The sequence below is a fragment of the Bos javanicus genome, chromosome 16, assembly GCF_032452875.1.
Source record: "Bos javanicus breed banteng chromosome 16, ARS-OSU_banteng_1.0, whole genome shotgun sequence".
NCBI classification, from domain to species: Eukaryota; Metazoa; Chordata; class Mammalia; order Artiodactyla; family Bovidae; genus Bos; species Bos javanicus.
In genome coordinates this window covers 3352097-3374664 of record NC_083883.1, presented here as the reverse complement: position 1 = coordinate 3374664, position 22568 = coordinate 3352097, and the positions used below count along the sequence as shown (strand labels likewise).

The 22568-nt window shown below is 42.9% G+C and overlaps 1 protein-coding gene across 21 annotated transcripts in view; it reads right to left on the bottom strand.

The window, feature by feature from the left end:
- The window catches only part of NFASC (neurofascin), a 202073-nt gene that overhangs the window by 93785 nt on the left and 85720 nt on the right, over positions 1-22568 (bottom strand). For all 21 annotated transcript variants that reach the window (XM_061381961.1, XM_061381960.1, XM_061381969.1 and 18 more), the window contains one exon: positions 6311-6419. In XM_061381961.1, the coding sequence (XP_061237945.1) occupies positions 6311-6419 (109 nt within the window). The remainder of the gene's footprint in view (positions 1-6310; positions 6420-22568) is intronic.

The following is a 22568-nucleotide window of genomic DNA, read 5'->3' as shown; positions in this document are numbered from 1 at the left end:
GACCCCTGGGTCAGGAAGATGCCCTGGAGAAGAGAATGGCTACCAAACCAGTATTCTTGTCTGGAGAACTCCATGGACAGAGGACCTAGTGGGCTATAGTCCATGGGATCACAAAGAGTTGGACACAACTGAGTGACTAACCCTCACTCCTTGAGAGAAAGACCACGGTCAGGCAGAGGAGAAGGGGCTGCTGATGGGTACGGAGATTCTTTGGTGGACGGAGAAGGTAATGAAAACGTTCTAAAATTAACTGTGGTGATTAGTGCCCAACTCTGTGAATATATTAAAAATCAGTGTATAATATTTTTTAAACTTATTTTTTAATTGAAGTATAGTTGATACGCAAGTTGTATATTTTATAATGGTAAATCGTATGGTATGTGAATTCTATCTCAATGAAACTATTGTTTAAAACATCAATGAGAAAAAAGGATTAACTACGTAAGACCTTGGAAGACTTTGTTAGAAAACGGTGATACTTCAATAAGGAAAATAAACGATTAAATTTATAAACGTAGCTTCAAATGTTCAAAGGAACTCAAGTTTATTAATGGACTCAAACAGATTATTAAAATTTATGAGATTTATAAAAAGAATTGTAAAGTTTATCAGTTGAAAGGTTTAAGAAAAAACTAGGTTTGGGGATCAATATATTGAATATTGAGTTTTTAAAAAAGACTTTGGGCTAACTCCTCAGATGCCACCCAGAACAAGTCGCAGTCTGCGCACTCCCCGCCTCCGCAGTAAGCTACAAAACGCTGTGCAGACACGGTGCTGCAGGAAGCGCAACCTGAGACCTCAGTCTCTCAGCAGCTCCCCCGAAGGGTGAGGGCTGTGCCCTAGCCAGCTTCTGTCCGGACCCCCGCTTCCGCACTCCAGTCACCGACCACTGCATTCCCAGGCTCCCTGAGCGGGCTGTCTGTTTGGAGCCAGGCCCCTGTCCATCTGAGGAGCTACCATCTGGATCCATCTGCTCACGATGTCACTCATGTTAAGCTGCTTACTCCACCCTCTCTTTGTGGGACTCCAGGCCCAGTTTCAACAGACCAGGGTTCTAAAGCCATTTGAAAACCACAGGATGAGCTCAAGCAGGAAAGAAAAGGGTGGGGGGCCAGGGAGAAGGCAGGCTGTTGGAGAAGCTTGGGGTGGGGAAAGAGGAAGGGCCTCCAGCCCCTTCACTGACTGTGAGCTTCTTGGGGCAGAGGGCGGCGTCCTCTCCTTTCCTGTGCTCTTCATAGAAATGAACACCAGATGAAGGCAGAACAGGATCAACTAGGAACATGCAGCCCGGGGGAAACACGCCGGACAGCAATTCCGAGCCGCAGCTTCAAGAGGAAGGGGTGTACTGTGACCCGTCTGGCTCAGGAAGGGGGTGCAGACTCGGGAGCCACATACCCGAGGTTGTCTCTAACCTCACGGTTCAGCAATTCGTTTACCCTCTCTCTCAGTCAGAGCCTTAGTTTGCTTGTCTTTGAATGGGATAATACACATTTATTACAATATTATTGTGACTACTAATTAAATGAGTTGATTTAATTCATTTTAAGTGAATTAATGGGCTAATGCATTTGTATAGCATCTAACGGGCTTCCCCTGTAGCTCAGTTGGTAAAGAACCGGCCTGCAATGCAGGAGACCCACGTTCAACCCCTGGGTTGGGAAGATCCCCTGGAGAAGGAAATGGTAACCCACTCCAGTATTCTTGCCTGGGAAATCCCATGGACAGAGGAGCATGGACAGTCCATGGGGTGGCGAGAGTCAGACACGACTTAGCAACTAAACCACCTCCACGATAGCATCTAACCCAAGGCCTGGCCCAAACTTGACTTTCAAAAGCTATTGGTTATTTCTTCTTCCCCACAAGTGACATATGGTGCAATGCTTTGCTACGTGGCTTTGGACAAGCTGGACTTTCAACCCTAGATGTGTCTTATAGATCTACAAAACACACGATGCCTGTGCTAATAACCATACCCTACTCTGGGGCCAAGGAGTCATTACTGTCTCTGCACAAGTGCAGTCTACCGTGGACCAGACAGAAGGGCAGCTCCTGCGAGATTCCAGAGCAGCCAAAGCAGCCTTCGCTTCCCTCTCTCCTGCCTCAACCCTGCGTCCTGACCCAAAGCGCTAGGAACTCCTGGAGACCACTGCCCCACCCCCATTCTGCCCCTGCTCACCCAGCCTCTTCCACCAGTGGCCCCACGACCCATGACATTGACCACCCCAGGTGGGAGTCAACCTCAAAGGAGCCAGGTCCGTTCTTCTGAGGCTTCCATCCTGCTGTCAGTATTGGCCTAGCTGCTGATATTCCAAGGCAATGGCACCCCACTCCAGTACTCTTGCCTGGAAAATCCCACTGACAGAGGAGCCTGGTAGGCTGCAGTTCATGGGGTTGCTAAGAGTCAGACACGACTGAGCGACTTCACCTTCACTTTCACATTCCAAGGATAGCACATCCCTGGCTGCATTTTTAAGGTTCCTATCTGACACGACAGGGAGACGCAGGGAGGAAAGGACCAAGACAGCAGGAGGGAGCGGCATCTGTTCCCTCCCCTCCCTCCAGCCCTCTGCATTTACATCCAACTCAGACACTGGTCTGGGTCCAACTGCCATCCTGGCAGGCTTCTGCAGGCTGGAGACGTGAAAATACAGGAGCGTGGAAGAGGGGGTGTGGGACAGACAGGGGACGGTCGTTCCCTGCGTTATGAGATACGTTGTTTGTCTAGGGGTCTGCGGCTGAGTGCTGGCTATGATGCTTACGCCAAGACACGGCCGGCTCCAGCGGTGGAGGGGAAAGCCGCGTTAACGCCCCCAGTGAGTGCACACACCTGTGTGTGGCAGGGCCTCTCTTTGTTGTAGTCTCTAGTCCTCCCGTTAGAATCAGAAACTCACGGGGTGACACGCTGTCTCAAACCCAGCAGCCCCACCTCCGGTATACAGGTGGGTTCAGCAGGGCGGCAGAAAGGCTGGGGTGGGGGGGCGGTGTGGAAGTGAGTGCATCGCCTCCACAGAGATGAGGCAGACGGCACACGTCACTGAGGGGACCAGCTCTCTCTGCGGTCACCGGTGGCTCCACACCCAGCCCTGCACACCTCAGCACCCAGGACAGGGTGGTAAGCATGGGTGCTGTCTCAGGGGCCCGGAGTTGGTCCTGGGGAGAGAGTTCCCAGTGAAGCCCCACGGCCCACCCCCGATCATCTCCCAGCCGTGGTCCTGCTCCCCCCATGGCCAGGGAGGCCCGCTGCAGTGCTTCTGGAGGGAGAAGGCCTGGCACCTGGCAGGGAGACTGAGGGGTGTGAATGCAATTAACCAAATGACGCCATCTGAGACACCGAAGGCCTGCAGAGGACGGTGGTTCCTCTGCCTGCGTCAGAGGGCAGGTGTCTGCTCCGAGCGCCTGGCAGGCCCAGGAGCTGAGGCACCGAGGGAGGGAGAGGTTAGTCTGAGCGGGGCAGGTGCTCACGCTGGCGGAGGGGGAGGGTGGAGCGGGAGGGCGGAGGGGGCATGTGCGGGAGCAGATGCCGGGGTGGGCCCCAGATGGCTATGGCCCGGAACAAGAGGAGAGCCAGAGAGGAGGGCAGACAGACAAGAGGAGAGCCAGAGAGGAGGGCAGACAGACAGACAGACGACTTACTCATCTGAGGCCTCCCAAGCAGAGACACAAAATCAGATTTCTACCTAGAACCTGGCTGGAGTCCTGCTCAGAATCATCTGTGCAGCCCAGCCCACCCTGAGAACGCTCCACAGCCCCGAAGTCAAACGGCCAGCTGCGTGGTCCCAGAGCTGCAGGACGGCTGGGGTTCCATCCTGGTGAGGGCACTTTCTCAGCCGTGAGCGCTGAGCACGCTCCTTCACTTGTCGTGACACCAGTAAAACGTGGTAACAGTGTGTCCCATTTCACAGAGTTGCTGTGCGGAGGATTACAAGGAACACACCGAGCGCAGGATTACAGGGAACACGCTGAGCGCGGGCAGCCGGGGAGCCCTCCAGGGCTGATTCAGGCAAGGCTGACTGTTACCATCCTCTAAAGAGCCTGCTCAGTCCTCCTCTTGGAACTTCCTGGGCCCTCAGTAGCCAAATGTGTGTACTCTTGTTTTCTTCTTTTTTTAAGTTTCCCAGTCAATCTGAAAGTCCTCTGATCCTTTGACCCTTCATGATGCCTCAGACTGGAGGAGGCCGTGTGGCATCCCAGCAAGAAAAATGGCTCACAATTCAGGACATCTGAGTCCTAATATGAGCTCTGTTGGGAATTCATTTTGTGGAAGTTAGAGAAATAACTTCTTGAGCCTCAGTTTATCCATTAATCAAATGGCAATGCTGTCACCAGCTGCTGCTGCTGCTGCTAAGTCTCTTCAGTTGAGTCTGACTCTGTGTGACCCCATAGAAGGCAGCCTACCAGGCTCCGCCGTCCCTGGGATTCTCCAGGCAAGAACACTGGAGTGGGATGCCATTTCCTTCTCCAATGCATGAAAGTGAAAAGTGAAAGTGAAGTCGCTCAGTTGTGTCCAACTCTTAGCGACCCCATGGATTGCAGCCTTCCAGGCTCCTCCATTCATGGGATTCTCCAGGCAAAAGTACTGGAGTGGGGTGCCATTGCCTTCTCTGACTGACACCAGCCTTGCCCTCATAACAGAATTTTCATGAAAGTCAAATAACACAACTAATCTAAACAAATGCACTATAAAAATAAAAGCTCTGAACTAATATGGGCTTGCAGATGAGACTGGAAGTGTCCAGAGGTATGAACTAGAACAGGTTTGCCCTGCATCAGGCAGGCTGTGGCAGGGTAGGACTCCAGCTGCCAGTCAGATAGACCGCTGGACAGGGACACTGCTGTCATCAGAGAAGCAGGTTCCTCAGGGAGGCATCTGGTTGGGCAACCCTGAGTGTGTGTGCCCAGTGAGGAGGGCAGGGGGCCTTTGGAGGGAGCACAGAGATACAAAGTAGGGAGGGTGCAAGTGCCAAGAGAGGGGGCACAGCGACCCACAGCTGGACCAGCCCCTGATTCTGCACACACCTGGGGTCTGTTCCTATGCTGTGCCACAGATACTAACATGCCGGTTATAATAATCTATGCATTATTTTTGCAACCAGAGTCCTCCAAATACAAAGCAAAAAAACCCTGGTGGCTACTGCCAGTATGTTTAAGTTCAGTCTTCAGTAACAACGATCAGGTGAAAAAGTCCTGTGGTCAGATGGATTTCCCAGGTGGTCCCTGAAACCTGACACTGTTCTAGGGCAAGCTGCAGATCTAGAAGAACGCCCACAGAAACTACCTTCATAAAACAGGTATATCCGAGCCACTGTTGCTATGACAAATAGTAACTTTCATATACTAAATACCTACTCTAAGCCTACTATATGCCAGGCACAGTATAGGGCTCCTTTATGTTTCATCTTGACCACAAGATATTCCTTATTACCCCCATGTAGATAGCTAGAGTGGCTTGAAACTTTCCTACAGTCACAAAGCAAGGAGAGCTGGATTTTGTCCAGAGCCCAAATCCATGTTATCAGCATATCCTGTTCCTAACTTCCAGCTCCCTCCCTGCCTGCATCCTCCCAGCCCAAATCCCCAACTTTTTCTGGGAGGAAAGGGAACTGGAGCAATGAGGCAGGGATACCCACACTCAAGAATGGGGAAACGCTTCTCTGTTCAGGCTTCCAGGACAGACTCCCTCAGCCCAGAAGCCTGCAGGCTGCTCGTTTGTGGTTCAGTACCAATTACTTCTTGGTTAAAACTGTAGCCCTTAATTCTTGCACGTCCTCCTCTGACATTCCTGCCTGGAGACTGAAGCAGGAGCTGCCAGGAGCAGCAGCATTTTATCCCAGAATGGAACAATGCAGACCCTGGACACAGGGTGTGGCTTCAGTGACGTCAGCTTCAGCCACGAACTGTGCCCTGGACAGCTGTCCATCCACCAGGGCCCCCTGCCCGCCCAGAGAAGGTGTTCTCACAAGGCCCTGCATATGCTGGTGCTGTCATTCAGGAGGCTCCCGGGTTGCAGAGGCCAGGCTAAGAGGGGTGCAGGTCACAAACACAGCTGTTCCCCAGTTTTCAAAAGAGGTGAACAGTCGGGACAATATGCAGGACTAATGCCGGCTCACCACGTCTGCTGGAGGAAAAGGAACGGTACTTCCCCAAAGTCAGCCTCCGGCCAAGGACAGCCTTGCAGCCTGGCTCTGTGGCCCACTCTGGGGAGGAGGATGGAGCTGTCCCTTAGAGCCAGAAACTTCTCTCATCAAAGAGAAGGGGCAGGAGGCAAGAATTGCCCCCACCCCGCCCCAGAGCCAGGGAGCCGGGCACTCACCGTCTCTGCCTCATTCAGCCTCCTTTCCGTAACGCCAGAGGGGGCTCCCTTCCCGGCTGCAGAGACAAGGAAAACTCCGGCGTCCCAAACTGCACAGAAGTCAGTCAACCTGTCACAAAGCAAACACAAAGGAGAACCCGGGGTCACTCGAGGAAAGAAAAAGAAAAGGCTTTGTGCTCTGAGGCTTGTTCATTCACTGGAAATTACATCTTTGTCTACACCCGTTTGCACAGTTTCACATAGCATAAGAGCATCTTTGTTCACAGAAATGCAAAGCACTCTGCAAGAAATGGGAGAGATTCTGCAAGGTGCTGGACTCTGGACTCTGGGGAAGGAAGGTCGGCTCTCTGTCTCTCCATAAGGTCGTTATTGTGACCTGATACCATAATCAAATTGCAGAATCCTTAGTCGCCTAAAGGAGGGAAGCCATATCTAAAGGAATTTCTCCTACACCCGAGGAAGAATTTACCCAATAATTATTTCATTACTTTTCTTACTTAAGTATTATGTTTTTCTTCCCCATCTACAGATAATCAAACGGAGTTCATCATAAATAAACTGCACATTAAAAGCAGACCTAATTTTGGTGTTAGGAGACATGGGTTTTAGGTCCTAGCTTTTTTTATTCTTTAGGGTGGGGTCGCAGAGTGTAGGACACAACTGAGCAACTGAACAGCAACACTTCCCTACGTGTAATGCATTTTCCTCATCTGTAAAATGGGGAGAACGTACAGGACAGTGCATCAGATCACCAGACCATTAGTTGGCATTTCAAATGTTCAGGTCCCAGGTCTGATCCTTGGGGGCAATCATTTAGCCTTTCTCAGTACAGATAACATACTTCAATCATTTGCTTTAACATTAAAATGTGTCTGTAGAAAATGGTAACATCCACCTGTGTGGAGGGGAGTGTGGCAATATCTATCAAAATAAGTGTGCGTTTACTTTTTGGCCCAGCAGTCTCAGTTCTAGGAATCTTTTCGAAATACATCCTGCATGATGCCCATGTTGTGACCTCGAGGGTTACTGTTAAGTGAAAAAAACCATGATAGGAAAAAGTGTCTTTAATATGCTATCATTTAAGAAAGGGAGAACAAATGCAAATATATATATATATATTCTGAAAAGACAAGAAAAGGATAAAGCATAAAATAAAATTTAAAGGACCTGGGGGAAAGGGAAGAACAATGTGGAGGGAACAGGGACACTGAATACATCTTGTTGTGGATTTGCTTTGAAACATGTCAGTATTTGACATAATAATAAGGCACAATATTTCTTAAAGAAATTCCTAAAATGAAAGTGTAGCAAATGAGTCTATGTGTCCAGTTGGTTGATATAGCTACACATAGAGAAACTCAAACATGGCAATTTGGCTGTATATCATTAGAGGGATACACCTTAATAAAAAGAACTGCCCCATCCCTCATCCCCCCACCCAATACCCTAAATTGTTTTCCGTAATCATATTATTGATGAAGATATGGTGTTTTAATTGTTGTCATTCTGAGACTTTTGTATGTATATTGTGGGATAAATCAAATGAGTGATTATATTACTGAAAAATAAGAGTTTCTTGTTGAAAGAAGAAATAAATGTAAGCTTGATGAGATCAAGTTAAAATTTTGTAGTCCTGAGTACGAACTGGGAGTATCAGGATGAACTCCATGTTTTACCTACATCCATACACACACACACACACACACACACACACACACACACTTCCTGCTGCTACTGCTAAATCACTTCAGTCGTGTCCGATTCTGTGCGACCCCATAGACGGAAGCCCACCAGGCTCCCCCGTCCCTGGGTTTCTCCAGGCAAGAACACTGGAGTGGGTTGCCATTTCCTTCTCCAATGCATGAAAGTGGAAAGTGAAAGTGAAGTCACTCAGTCGTGTCCGACTCTTAGCAACCCCATGGACTGCAGCCCACCAGGCTCCTCCATCCATGGGATTTTCCAGGCAAGAGTCCTGGAGTGGGGTGCCATTGCCTTCTCCCCACACACTTCCTAGCCAGGCCTAGAAACAAGGATCGTCCTAGAAGGAATGAGTATGCCCAGAATCAGATTATGAACTCTATGTACCATCACCTAAAGGAATCAGGCTTTCTTGGAGGAAGGTCTGATACAGCAAATGTGTAAGTTGAGTCCAGAACATCTTGTCACATCATAAAAGCAAACAAAGTGTTAATGATTTCTAGAGTTACAGCAAAAAGATTCAGAAGCTACCCAGCCTAGGATGTCACTGGTTAAGTTGAGAATTAAAACAGAATCATGGCTACAATAGGTTGAAACATAACAAATGTGTTTAAATCTTATAAATCCCCAATAAGATTCTTTAAAACCCCAGATAACCTATGAGTCACCTTTTAGGGATGCTAGGAACATAGTTCATCATTTTAAAATCTGGTCAATAAAGCCAAAGGGGGAGGAGTGGGCAGCATCATTGCTGAGACAAGGCTGGCCTTGTACTAATCACTGTTGAAGAGAGTGATGGATGCATCAGGTCCATTACAGTAGTACTCTCTCCTGGTTGTAAAACATTTTCAAAATAAAGGAAAACTTTAAATGATAGAACAGGTTGAGAAATGAGAAATCTTAGAATGCTAATTCTTGAAACTTTAGAATCTAAAGTTATTTAATCCTAACAATAATCCTATATGGTAGCCAAGGATACAGACATTATTATCCCCACTTTGCACTGCAAGAAATAAGTGTAAAGAATCCTTTGAGTCAGGATTCAAGCCCACACATTCTTGTTCCAAAGTTCATTATTTACCAGTTGCTTCTTCAATATTCTCATCTTTTATATCTGCATTAGTAAAACGTTCATTGCCTATATGAGGTTAATGGGAGCTACCAAGAGAAAAGTCCTTGGAAAACAAACCTTTGTATATATATCTTTCTGTCACTTGAAAATTGGGGACCAGATTTGTCCTATGTAGTAGTTGTTCTGAGGATCCAGTGGGAACTGTGATTTGAAGATGGACAGATACCAAGAGAGAGAAACAGAGAACCCTTAAAGATGACTGAGATTACAATTACCCCAATGCCTTCACCATCACTCACAGGACGTGAGGGTTAAATGAGAAGTGAGGCTTGAACTCAGGATATAGACTCCAGCTGACCCAGGAATAGGATGGTCCTCGATATCTGATGCTCTGGGGATGATCAGGGATCAAGAAAGATACCTGACACCCTGCAAACTGCAAGAGCGGCTTGGAGTCACAGGTGGGTGGGGTCCCTGGTCAGGTTGCTGGGCATCTTGGGCACTGCCTCCAGATTCCAGAAGGCCAGACACCTGCTGGGTTCCCTGAATGAGGCCCAGGCTGGAGGGAGTGTGGTGGGCAGTGGAACATGGCTTTCTAGTGACAAGAAGGCAGAGCATGTCAGACACGGGGGAGGGCCTGGGGCCGCTCACCAGCTCCCAACTGCTCTCTCTTGGCATTCATAATCCTGATGTCTGCCTGGAGAGGACTCACAGGTCTCTTCTCAGCAAATGTTTATTCCCAGATTGTCCTTCCCTCTGCCACAGAAGAAAAGTGTGTCTCTAACACTTTTCACCTTGGAATTTCATAATACTATATGTGCTTATTTCTGGAGAAGTACAAAGTCAGACTTCTCCGGGATGCTGGTTCATGTGTCCAAAAGAAGGCTGAGCACCGAAGAATTGATGCTTTTGAACTGTGGTGTTGAAGAAGACTCTCAAGAGTCCCTTGGATAGCAAGGAGATCAAACGAGTCCATCCTAAGGAGATCAGTCCTGAATATTCACTGGAAGGACTGATGCTGAAGCTGAAACTCCAATACTTTGGCCCCTGATGGGAAGAGAACTCACTCATTGGAAAAGACCTTGATGCTGGGAAAGACTGAAGGTGGGAGGAGAAGGGGGCTACAGAGGATGAGATAGTCGGATGGCCTCATCAACTCAATGAACATGAGTTTGAACAAACTCCGGGAGATAGTGAGGGAGAGGGAAGCCTGGTGTGCTGCAGTCCGTGGGGTTGCAAAGAATCAGACACAACTGAGCGACCAAACAACAATTCCCTTGGCTATTTAGTCTGAGCTCACAGAACAAGGACTTTCTCTGTCTCTTGCTTGAGGTTCTTTCTTAAACATTTAAAAAACTACTTTGTACTTTGAATAGGTAATCCTTTCACATGACATGAAACCCAAAACTTACAAGGGTTCACAGTAAAAGTAGAGCGTATATAAAGAAACTTCCTTCCCGAGACTGTCCTGCATGTTCCCAGTCCCACTGAGAGCCTCTCCCCTGCCAGCTACTCTTAACAGTGTTTTGTATTCCTCCCATAGACTTTCTACGTATACATAGATACTCTTTAAAAATTATAGCATACTATACATATTTTGTATACAAAGCTAGTGGAGGTGATGGAATTCCAGTTGAGCTATTCCAAATCCTGAAAGATGATGCTGTGAAAGTGCTGCACTCAATATGCCAGCAAATTTGGAAAACTCAGCAGTGGCCACAGGACTGGAAAAGGTCAGTTTTCATTCCAATCCCAAAGAAAGGCAATGCCAAAAATGCTCAAACTACCACACAACTGCACTCATCTCACACGCTAGTAAAGTAATGCTCAAAATTCTCCAAGCCAGGCTTCAGCAATATGTAAACCGTGAACTTCCTGATGTTCAAGCTGGTTTTAGAAAAGGCAGAGGAACCAGAGACCAAATTGCCAACATCTCTGGATCATCGAAAAAGAAAGAGAGTTCCAGAAAAGCATCTATTTCTGCTTTATTGACTATGCCAAAGCCTTTGACTGTGTGGATCACAATCAACTGTGGAAAATTCTTCAAGAGATGGGAATACCAGACCACCTGATCTGCCTTTTGAGAAATTTGTATGCAGGTCAGGAAGCAACAGTTAGAACTGGACATGGAACAACAGACTGGTTCCAAATAGGAAAAGGAGTACGTCAAGGCTGTATATTGTCACCCTGTTTATTTAACTTATATGCAGAGTACATCATGAGAAACGTTGGGCTGGAAGAAACACAAGCTGGAATCAAGATTGCCGGGAGAAATATCAATAACCTCAGATATGCAGATGACACCACCCTTAGGCAGAAAGTGAAGAGGAACTAAAAAGCCTCTTGATGAAGGTGAAAGTGGAGAGTGAAAAAGTTGGCTTAAAGCTCAACATTCAGAAAACGGAGATCATGGCATCCGGTCCCATCACTTCATGGGAAATAGATGGGGAAACAGTGGAAACAGTGTCAGACTTTATTTTTCTGGGCTCCAAAATCACTACAGATAGTGACTGCAGCCATGAAATTAAAAGACGCTTACTCCTTGGAAGGAAAGTTATAACCAACCTAGATAGCATATTCAAAAGCAGAGACATTCCTTTGCCAACAAAGGTTCGTCTAGTCAAGGCTATGGTTTTTCCTGTGGTCATGTATGGATGTGAGAGTTGGACTGTGAAGAAGGCTGAGAGCCAAAGAATTGATGCTTTTGAACTGTGGTGTTGGAGAAGACTCTTGAGAGTCCCTTGGACTGCAAGGAGATCCAACCAGTCCACTCTGAAGGAGATCAGCCCTGGGATTTCTTTGGAAGGAACGATGCTAAAGCTGAAACTCCAGTACTTTGGCCACCTCATGCGAAGAGTTGACTCATTGGAAAAGACTCTGATGCTGGGAGGGATTGGGGGCAGGAGGAGAAGGGGACGACAGAGGATGAGATGGCTGGATGGCATCACTGACTCGATGGACATGAGTCTGAGTGAACTCCAGGAGTTGGTGATGGACAGGGAGGCCTGGCGTGCTGCGATTCATGGGGTCACAAAGAGTCAGACACAACTGAGCGACTGATCTGATCTGATACATATTTTTTTCAAACTTGTCTTTTTCAGTTAATATCTTAGGTATCTTTCAGTATTAGTTCATATGAAACTGCCTTATTACTTCTAGCAGGTGTATAGTATTCTACTGTATGAAAAATATATATATAATAATCCTCTACTGATAGACATTTAGAATGTTTGTAATCACTGAACATGGAAAATTGCTGTGATACATTATCTTTGGATAAATATGATTTCTCTTATTTGTAAGATTATTTTTAGGGTAAATTCTCAGATGCAGAATTCCTAGGCCAAAGGTAATGTGGCTACTCCATGAAAGTTTGCACAATTTAAACTCCCAAGAGCAATTTATAAAAGTTCCTGCTTCCCATTTCTTCTCCAACATGCTATGTTATTACTATGTTATTATTATTTTTAAAACCTTTGACCATCAGATGCCCACAAATTGGCATCCCTTTGTGGTTCTTTTATTATAAGTGAGGTTGAGCAATTTTCTTTTCTTTGAATTATTATATTCTTTGCCCATTTCTCTACTGGGTAGTTGGTTTATTCTTGTCAGTTTGAAGGAACTCTTTACACTTTTTTTCTTAGAACACAGATTTTTTTAATTCAAAATTATATAGAGTTTACTTGTAAAGAAAGATTTTTTTAAAATTGAAGATTCCTTTCTTATAATTACCATATTAATGGTTATTTAACACCACATTAGTATGTTCAATTTACTATAACATTTTCAGCCAGTAGCCTGTTTACGTATATTTGTTTTTTACCTTTTACAGTGTTGTGTTTGTTTCTGTCATACAGCAACGTGAACCAGCCATAATTATGCATCTATCCCCTTCCTCCCTGCCCTCCCCACCTCCCCAGCCTGTTCCTCCAGGTCATCCCAGAGCGCCAGGCTGGGCTCCGTCTGCTACACAACAACTTCTCACCAGCTGTCCGCCTTACACCTGGTGGTGTATATATGCTGATTCTACTTTCTCCTTTCGTCCCCTTCTCTTCCTCCCCCCCTGTGTCCACAAGCCCATCCTCTATACCTGCATCTCCATTCCTTCCCTGCAAATAGGTTAATCAATACAATTTTTCTAGATTCCATATACGTGTGAATATATGATCTTTGTTTTTCTCTTTCTGACTTACTTCACTCTGTCCACCTCACTAGAACTGACTCAAATTCATTCTTTTTTATGGTTAATATTCCATTGTATAAATACACCACATCTTTATCCATTCAACTGTCAGTGGACATCTAGGTTGCGTCCATGTCCTGGCTACTGTAAATGGTGCTGCTGTGAACACTGGGGTACAGGCTTTTTCAATTTATGGTTCTCTCAGGGTATAGGCCCAGGAGTGGGGTAACTGAGTCATATGGTAATTTCTAGTTTTTTTTAAAGAAATCTCCATACTGTTCTACGTAATGGCTGTATCAGTTTACATCCCCACCAACAGTATAGGAGGGTTCCCTTTTCTCTACATCCTTTCCAGCATTGATTGTAGATTTTTGGATGATGGCCATTCTGAATGGTGTGAGGTGATACCTCATTGTAGTTTTGATTTGCATTTCTCTAGTAAGGAAAGTTATGACCAACCTAGATAGCATGTTAAAAAGCAGAGACATTACTTTGCCAACAAAGGTCCGTCTAGTCAAGGCTATGGTTTTTCCAGTGGTCATGTACGGATGTGAGAGGTGGACTATAAAGAAAGCTGAGCGCTGAAGAATTGATGCTTTTGAACTGTGGTGTTGGAGAAGACTCTTGAGTCCCTTGGACTGCAAGGAGATCCAACCAGTCCATCCTAAAGGAGATCAGTCCTGGGTGTTCATTGGAAGGACTGATGCTGAAGCTGAAACTCCAATACTTTGGCCACCTGATGTGAAGAGCTGACTCATTGGAAAAGATCCTGATGCTGGGAGGGATTGGGGGCAGGAGGACAAGGGGACGACAGAGGATGAGATGGCTGGATGGCATCACTGACTCAATGGACATGAGTTTAGGTAAACTCCAGGAGTTGGTGATGGACAGGGAGGCCTGGTGTGCTGGCATTCATTGGGTTGCAAAGAGTCGGACAAAACTAAGCGACTGAACTGAACTGAATAATTAGTGATGTTCAGCATCTTTTCATGTGTTTATTGGCCATCTGTATGTCTTCTTTGGAGAAGAAGATATTTTTTTGACTGGGTTGTTTGTTTTTCTAATATTGAACTGTATGAATTGCCTATATATTCTGGAGATTAATCCTTTGTCAGTTTCATTTGCTATTATTTTCTTCCATTCTGAGGATTGTCTTTTAATCTTGTTTATTGTTTCCTTTGCTGTGCAAAAGCTTTTAAGTTTAGTTAGGTTCCATTTTTTAATTTCTGTTTTTATTTCCATTACTATAACAGGTGGGTCAAAGAGGACCTTGCCATAATTTATGTCAAAGAGTGTACTACCTATGTTTTCCTCTGACAGTTTTATAGTTTCTGGCCTTAAGTTTCAGTCTTTAATCCACTTTTGTTTTTGTGTATTATGTTAGGAAGTGTTCTAGTTTCATTCTTTTACATGTAACTGTCGGGTTTTCCTAGCACCACTTACAGAAGAGGCTGTCCTTTCTCCATCATATGTTCTTGTCTCCTTTGTAAAAAAGAAGGTGCCCAAATGTGTGTAGGTTTATCTCTGGGCTTATCTATCTTATTCTATCTATCTATCTATATCTATCTATCTATTCTATCTATCTTAAGCTTATCTATCTTATTCTACTGGTCTATATTTCTGTTTTTGTGCTAGTACCATACAGCATTAATGACTGTAGCTTTGTAGTATAATCTGAAGTCAGGAAGTTGATTCCTCCAGCTCCATTTTTCCTTCTCAAGATTGCTGTGGCTATTTGCAGTCTTTTGTGTTTTCATACAAATTGTGGAATTTTTTGTTCTAGTTCTGATAGATAATGATACCAATGATATAAAAATATCACTGGTAGTTTGATAGAGATTGCACTGAATCTGTGTGATTGCTTTGGGTAGTACAGTCATTTTCACAATATTGATTCTTCCAATCCAAGAACATGGAATATCTCTCCATCTGTTTGCACCATCTTGGATTTATCAGTGTCTTATAGTTTTCTGCATATAGATCTTTTGTCTATTTAGGTAGGTTGATTCCTGCTGCTGCTAAGTCACTTTAGTGGTGTCCGACTCTGTGCGACCCCATAGACGGCAGCCCACCAGGCTCCCCCGTCCCTGGGATTCTCCAGGCAAGAACACTGGAGTGGGTTGCCATTTCCTTCTCTAATGCATGAAAGTGAAAAGTGAAAGCGAGTGGTGAGTGGGATTGTTTCTTTAATTCTGTTTCTGATTTTTCATTGTTAGTGTATAGGAATACAAGGGATTTCTGTGTATTAATTTTATATCCTGTGACTTTACTATATTCATTGATTAGCTCTAGTAATTTTCTGGCAGAATCTTTATGGTTTTCTACATATAGAGTTATGTCATCTGCAGACAGTGAGCTTTACTTTTCTTTTACAATCTGGATTCTTTTAATTTCATATTTTGCTTCTCTGATTGCTATGGCTAGGACTTTCAAAACTATATTGAGTAATATTGGAGAGAGTAGGTACCCTTATCTTGTTCTTGATCTTAGAGGAAATGCTTTCAGTTTTTCATCATTGAGAATAATGTTTGCTGTGAGTTTGTTATACCTTTATTATGTTGGGGTAGGTCCATCTAGTCAAGGCTATGGTTTTTCCAGTAGTCATGTATAGATGTGAGAGTTGGACTATAAAGAAAGCTGAGCGCCGAAGAATTGATGCTTTTGAACTGTGGTGTTGGAGAAGACTCTTGAGAATCCCTTGGATTGCAAGGAGGTCCAACCAGTCCATCCTAAAGGAGATCAGTCCTGGGTGTTCATTGGAAGGACTGATGCTGAAGCTGAAACTCCAATACTTTGGCCAACTGATGCAAAGAGCTGACTTATCTGAAAAGACTCTGATTCTGGAAAAGACTGAAGGCAGGAGGAGAAGGGGACAACAGAGAATGAGATGGTTGGTTGGCATCACTGACACAATGGACATGAGTTTGGGTGAACTTCGGGAGTGGGTAATGGACAGGGAGGCCTGGTGTGCTGTGGCTGATGGGGTCGCAAAAGGGGACACAACTGAGCGACTGAACTGAACTGAACTGAGGTTTATTCTGTGCCTACTTTCTGGAGAGATTTTATCATAAGTAGGTGTTGGTTTTGCCAGAAGCTTTCTCTGTATCTATTGAGATGATTATATGGTTTTTATCTTTCAGTTTATTGATCGGAGAAGGCGATGGCACCCCACTCCAGTACTCTTGGCTGGAAAATCCCACGGACGGAGGAGCCTGGTGGGCTGCAGTCCAAGGGGCTGCGAAGAGTCAGACACGACTGAGTGACTTCCCTTTCACTTTTCACTTTCATGCATTGGAGAAGGAAATGGCAGCCCACTCCAGTGTTCTTGCCTGGAGAATCCCAGGGACGGGGGAGCCTGGTGGGCTGCCGTCTATGGGGTCGCACAGAGTCGGACATGACTGAAGCGACTTATATGGTGTATCATATTGATTGATTTGTGGATGTTGAAAAATCCTTGCATCCCTGGGATAAATTCCACTTGATCATGGTGAATGATTCTTTAAGTGTGTTGTTGTATTCTGTTTGCTAGAATTTTGTTGAGAATGTCTGCATCTATACAAAGGAACTCTTTAGGAAAATTACCTCTTTATATTATAAGAGGAGCTGTCCTGTCCATGTCAATATTTTTACCCTAACATTATTTATGATATTTTTGCCATGACAAAAAAAGTTTTTTCATAGTTAAATAGATCTTTTATCACTGTTTTTTGTCATACGTAGGTCTCTACTTTCAAGAATATTTTTAAGATTCCCATATATTCCTTAGCATTTCTATGGTTTAGTATTTTTGTTTCAATCTTCTATTCATCTGGAAATTATTTTGAACTCATAGGAGGGAGGACTATAATTTTATAAATATATCAGCTGGATTTCCCAACTTCATTTACTGAAGAATTCACATTTTACTCTTTGGTTGGAAATACCATCTTTATCATATATTAAATCCCCTTATGCATTTGGCTCTGTTTCTGGGTTTTCTCTTTCACTCATCTATTTATTTCTTCATATGCAGGTACCATACAGTTTTAATTACTGCAATTGATTAAATTTGGTTTTTAAGAATTTTCCTGCTTATTCTTGCTTGTTTTTTCCACATGAACTATAAAACCAGGTTCTCTAGTTTTTAAAAATCAGATGGTATTTTAAAATCATATTAATATTGTATTAGAAATGACAAATTTATGATGTTGAATCTACTTAAGAATGTGACATACTTTTAGAGGAATGGATAAGAAGATATGGTACATATATACAATGGAATATTACCCAGCCATTAAAAAGAATGAAATAAATCCATTGCAGCAATGTCTTCAACATAGTGCTAGAAGTTTTAGCCACTGGAATAAGGCAAGAAAAGGAAATAAATGGCATATAAGTCAGAATGGAAGAAATAAAACTGTTTCTACGTGCTGATAACATGATGGTCTTTATAGAAAATCCCAAGGAAACTACAAAAAGATCCTCTTAGAACTAGAGTCATCAAGGTCTCAGGATATCAGATTAAATACCCCCAAATCATTTGTATTTTTGTGTGTAAGCAATGAACACATGGAAAAAATTTCAGTACCCCTTTACAATCCCTCAAAAATTCAATACATAAGTATTGAATATATACATAAAATGAATAAAACATGTACAGGATTTATATGCTGACAACTACTGATAAAGTAAATCAAAGAATTACATAAATGGAGAGACATACATCATGTTCATGGATTAGAAGACTCAACAAAGTAAGCATGCAAATTCTCCACAATTTATATACTGGTTTAAACAAACTCTATCAAAATCCTACTGAGATTTTTAATAGATATAGACAGACTGTGCTAAAATTTATATGGAAATACAAAGGAACTAGAATAACTAAAATAATTTTAAAAAAGAAGAAAAACGGGAAGAATCAGTCTACCCAACTGAAAGACTCATTATATAGCTACAATAATCAAAACTATGTGGTGGAGGAAAAGACACACAGATCAGTGGGACAGAACAGAGAACCCAGAAATAGACCAACATAAATATGCTCAACTGATTTTTTACAAAGAAGCCAAAATAATGGAGGAAGATAGCCTTTTCAACAAATGGTGCTGGAGGAATTGGACATCCATAGAATCCACAGGCTATATATATATATATATATATTCTTAACACAAGTCCTTATACAAAAATGGCTTCAAATGGATGGTGGACTTAAAATGTAAAACTTGTAGGATAAACACAAGAGAAAATCTAAGCAAACTAGATTTGCTGACAAAAGCAAGGTCTGTAAGAGGAAAAACTGATAAACTGGACTTCAAAACTTAAAACTTTGTTTTGCAATAGATAAGAGTAGGGGAAACCATGCATAAAACAAAGAACTAGCTCTAGAATATAAAATAAAGAATCTCAAAAGTCAGCAGTAAAGATACAAACATCCGGTTAGGACATGGTCAAAGTTTTGAAAAGATATTTCACTGAAATATCTATTCAGACAGCAAACAAGCATTGAAAAGATATTCAACATATTAACCATCAGGGGAAAGCAAATTAAAATCCACAATAAAAAGAAAAAAATCCAGTGAGAGATCACTACACATCTATCAGAATGGCTAAAATAATAAGAAATGGTGACAACAGCAAATGCTGACAAGATGCAGAAAAACTAGATCACTTATCCACTGCTGGTGGGAATGCAAAATCATACATACAGTCTAGAACACAGTTTGACAATTTCTTTAAAAAGGAAAAACATGTAACTACCATGTAATTCACAAGTGCACCTCTGGGCATTTATCCCAGAGAAATAAAGACTGATATTCATAGCAAAACCTGTATGTTTACAGTGGACTGATTCATAATAACCCCCAGATGGAAACAACCCCAGAATCTTTTTTTTCCTCCCTTGGCTATCTATTTTACATATGGTAATGTAACCCCAGTATCTTTTAAAGGATGAATGGTTAAATAAATAGCAGCATGTCCCCATCATAGAATAAAAAGGAAAGAACTATTGAAACATGCAATGACTTGGACAAATCTCCACTAAATGACGATGAGTGAGAAAAGTCCACCCAAATGGTTCAGTTCAGTTCAGTCGCTCCGTCGTGTCTGACTCTTTGCGACCCACATGGTTAAATATTGTGTAATTCCATTCATATAACATTTTGGAAATGACAGAAATTATAGAGACAGAACAGATTATTGGTTGCCATGGGTTAAGAAAGGGGGTCCGTGATAGGGAAAGATGGGTGTGTCTATAAAAGGTTAACAAGAGAGATCTCTGTACTGACAGAAATGTGTTTATCTTGACAGCACACTGTCAATATCCTAGTGTGATATTATACTACAGTTTTGCAAGGTGTTACTATTGAGGGAACCTGGGAAAAGCATAGGGCTTCCCAGGAGGCCCAACGGTCCAGAATCCGCCTGCCAGTACAGCAGACACAGGAGACATGGCTTCGATCCCTGGGTCAGGAAGATCCCCTGGAGAAGGGAATGGCAACCCACTCAAGTATTCTTGCCGAGAGAATTACATGGACAGAAGAGCCTGGAGGGCTTCAGTTCACAGGATTGCAAAGAGTCGGACATGACTGAGCAACTGAGCACGCATGGCAAAGCATATAAAGGATCTCTCTGTATTATTTGCTTTGACTGCATATGAACCTATCATTGTCTCAAATAAAAAATATAATTAAAGTAGTTTTTAGTTGATTCTCTTTGTATTTCACATAATAATATCATCTGTAAATAATTATGTTATTTTCTCCTTTCCAATTTTTATGCCTCATTTCCTTCTTTTGGCAGATTCAACTTAATGTTAGGCACTGGAAAAACAAATTGGGAAGAAAAATCTGCTACCACATAAAGTAATAGAAACTGGATGGAAATATCTTTTTAACATATTTTCATTATGGGCTAGCACAGATTACAGAATTTTGACATTATTTTTAAAAACTAAAACATTTTCCCAGATGTATTTAAAAGCTGCATCTGCACAGTAAGGGGAGGAATAACCAGGAGAGGCTAGAGGGGCCTGCACAGCCACTGAGAGAGACACTTCTAAGAAGCTGCAGACTTAGAGAAAATGTTTGAAAGACAAATCTGGTAAAGGGCTGGCTGCAGAATACACAATGAATTCTCAGCTGAATAATAAGCCAATAAACAACCCAATAAAAAATAAGCAAAAGATTTAAATAGATCTTCAGCAAAGGAGATACATTTGGCAAATAAGCAGTCAAAAAGATATTCAGCACTACTTGTCATTAGGGACGTGCAAGTTAAAACCACAATGAGATACCATGAGACACTATTATATACCTGCTCAAAAACCCCAGCAAACGAAAACCTCACAATACCATGTGCTGGTGAGGATGTGAGACCACTGGAACTTACGTACATAGAAATAGTACATCTACTTTGGAAAACCACTTGGCAGATTCTTAAAGGAGAAATATATAGATACTATATGACCCAGTAATTCCACTCCTGGGTATTTACCCAAGAGAAATGAATATATATTTCTACTGAAAAACCTACACATGAATATTCATAGCAAGTTTATTCATAATTGCCAAAAACTAGAAATAAGCCAAATATCTGTCAACGGGTGAGTGGATAAATAAACTGTATATGTAATACAATGGAAAACTACTTATCAAAAAAAAAAAAAGAGAGATCTACTGATATAAGCAGCAAATCAGAGGCATCTCCAATGCATTGTTAAGTAAAAGAAGCCTGTTTCATATGATTTCATTTATATGACATTTTAAGAAATGCATACTCCAGGGACATAATACAGATCAGTGGTTACCAGAAGCTGGGATTGCAGGGAGAAGATTAACCAAAAGGGGGTATATGAGAACTTTTATGGAATGATGGAAATGCTCTGTATTTTGATTATGGTGGTGGTTACATAACTGTATCTGCAAAATGTATAGGACTGAACACCTAACAAAGTGGATTTTATTCTGAGGTATATCTCCATTGACTGAACTTGGGAAAAAAAACCTTTAAGGTATATGAAAGGCAGATTAAAACCTGGGGGAAGATAACAGGCATACAGATCTGACAAAGGATTACTATCAAGAATATATAAAGAAGTTCCGTAAGTAAATAAGATGATAACTAATCCAACAGAAATACAGGAAGGAGACAAGAATGCATATGGTTAATAACCATAGTATTGGTAATTGGGAAATGCAAATCAGGACCAATTTACAAACTCATTCAATTGGCAAAAATTACTAAATCGGATGATATCAACTGCTGAAAGAGGTTGAAAATATACAAAGTTTCTTATACACTGCTAAGGGCACAATCACTTCAGAAGAAGTTTAACATCACCCCCTAGAGTTGAACATTCACAATGATTTAGCAAATTTACTCCTAGATACAGATCCACAAGAAACTCTTGTATATGTAAAACTATGTCTTTGGCAGCGTTGTTCACTATAGGAGAAACCTAGAAATGGCCCAAAAGTTCATCAACAAAGAAATGGAAAATTAAATTGTGTTAGAGTCAAACAGTGAAATACACAAAGCAGACAAAGTAAGTGAACTAGAGTGCTGTGCAATAAAGGGATATAATAAAGAAGAAAACAGGATTCAAAATAATGATTACTACAACCCAACAACAACAACACACACACAATTAAAACACGGGCAAAGCACTTGAATAGACACTTCTCCAAAGCAGATACATAAATGACCAACAAGCATGTAAAAAGATGTTCAGTAGGGAAATGCAAATCAAAACCACAATGGGAAATCATCATATACCCATTAGAATGGCTGCTATCCAAAACAAACAAACAGAAAATAACAGGTGTTGCCAAGGACGCGGAGAAACTGGAACCCTCCTACATTGCTGGGGGGAGTACAGTGCAGCCTTTACAGAAAGCAGCATGATGGTGCCCCCAAAAATTAAAAACAGAATTACTATATGATCCAGCAATTCCATTCTCAGTTCAGTTCAGTCACTCAGTCGTGTCCGACTCTTTGCGACCCCATGAATCGCAGCACGCCAGGCCTCCCTGTCCATCACCAACTCCTGGAGTTCACTCAGACTCATGTCCATCGAGTCAGTGATGCCATCCAGCCATCTCATCCTCTGTCGTCCCCTTCTCCTCCTGCCCTCAATCCCTCCCAGCATCAGAGTCTCTTCCAATGAGTCAACTTTTCGCATGAGGTAGCCAAAGTATTGGAGTTTCAGCTTTAGCACAGTCCTTCCAATGAACACCCAGGACTGATCTCCTTTAGGATGGACTGGTTGGATCTCCTTGCAGTCCAACGGACTCTCAAGAGTCTTCTCCAACACCACAGTTCAA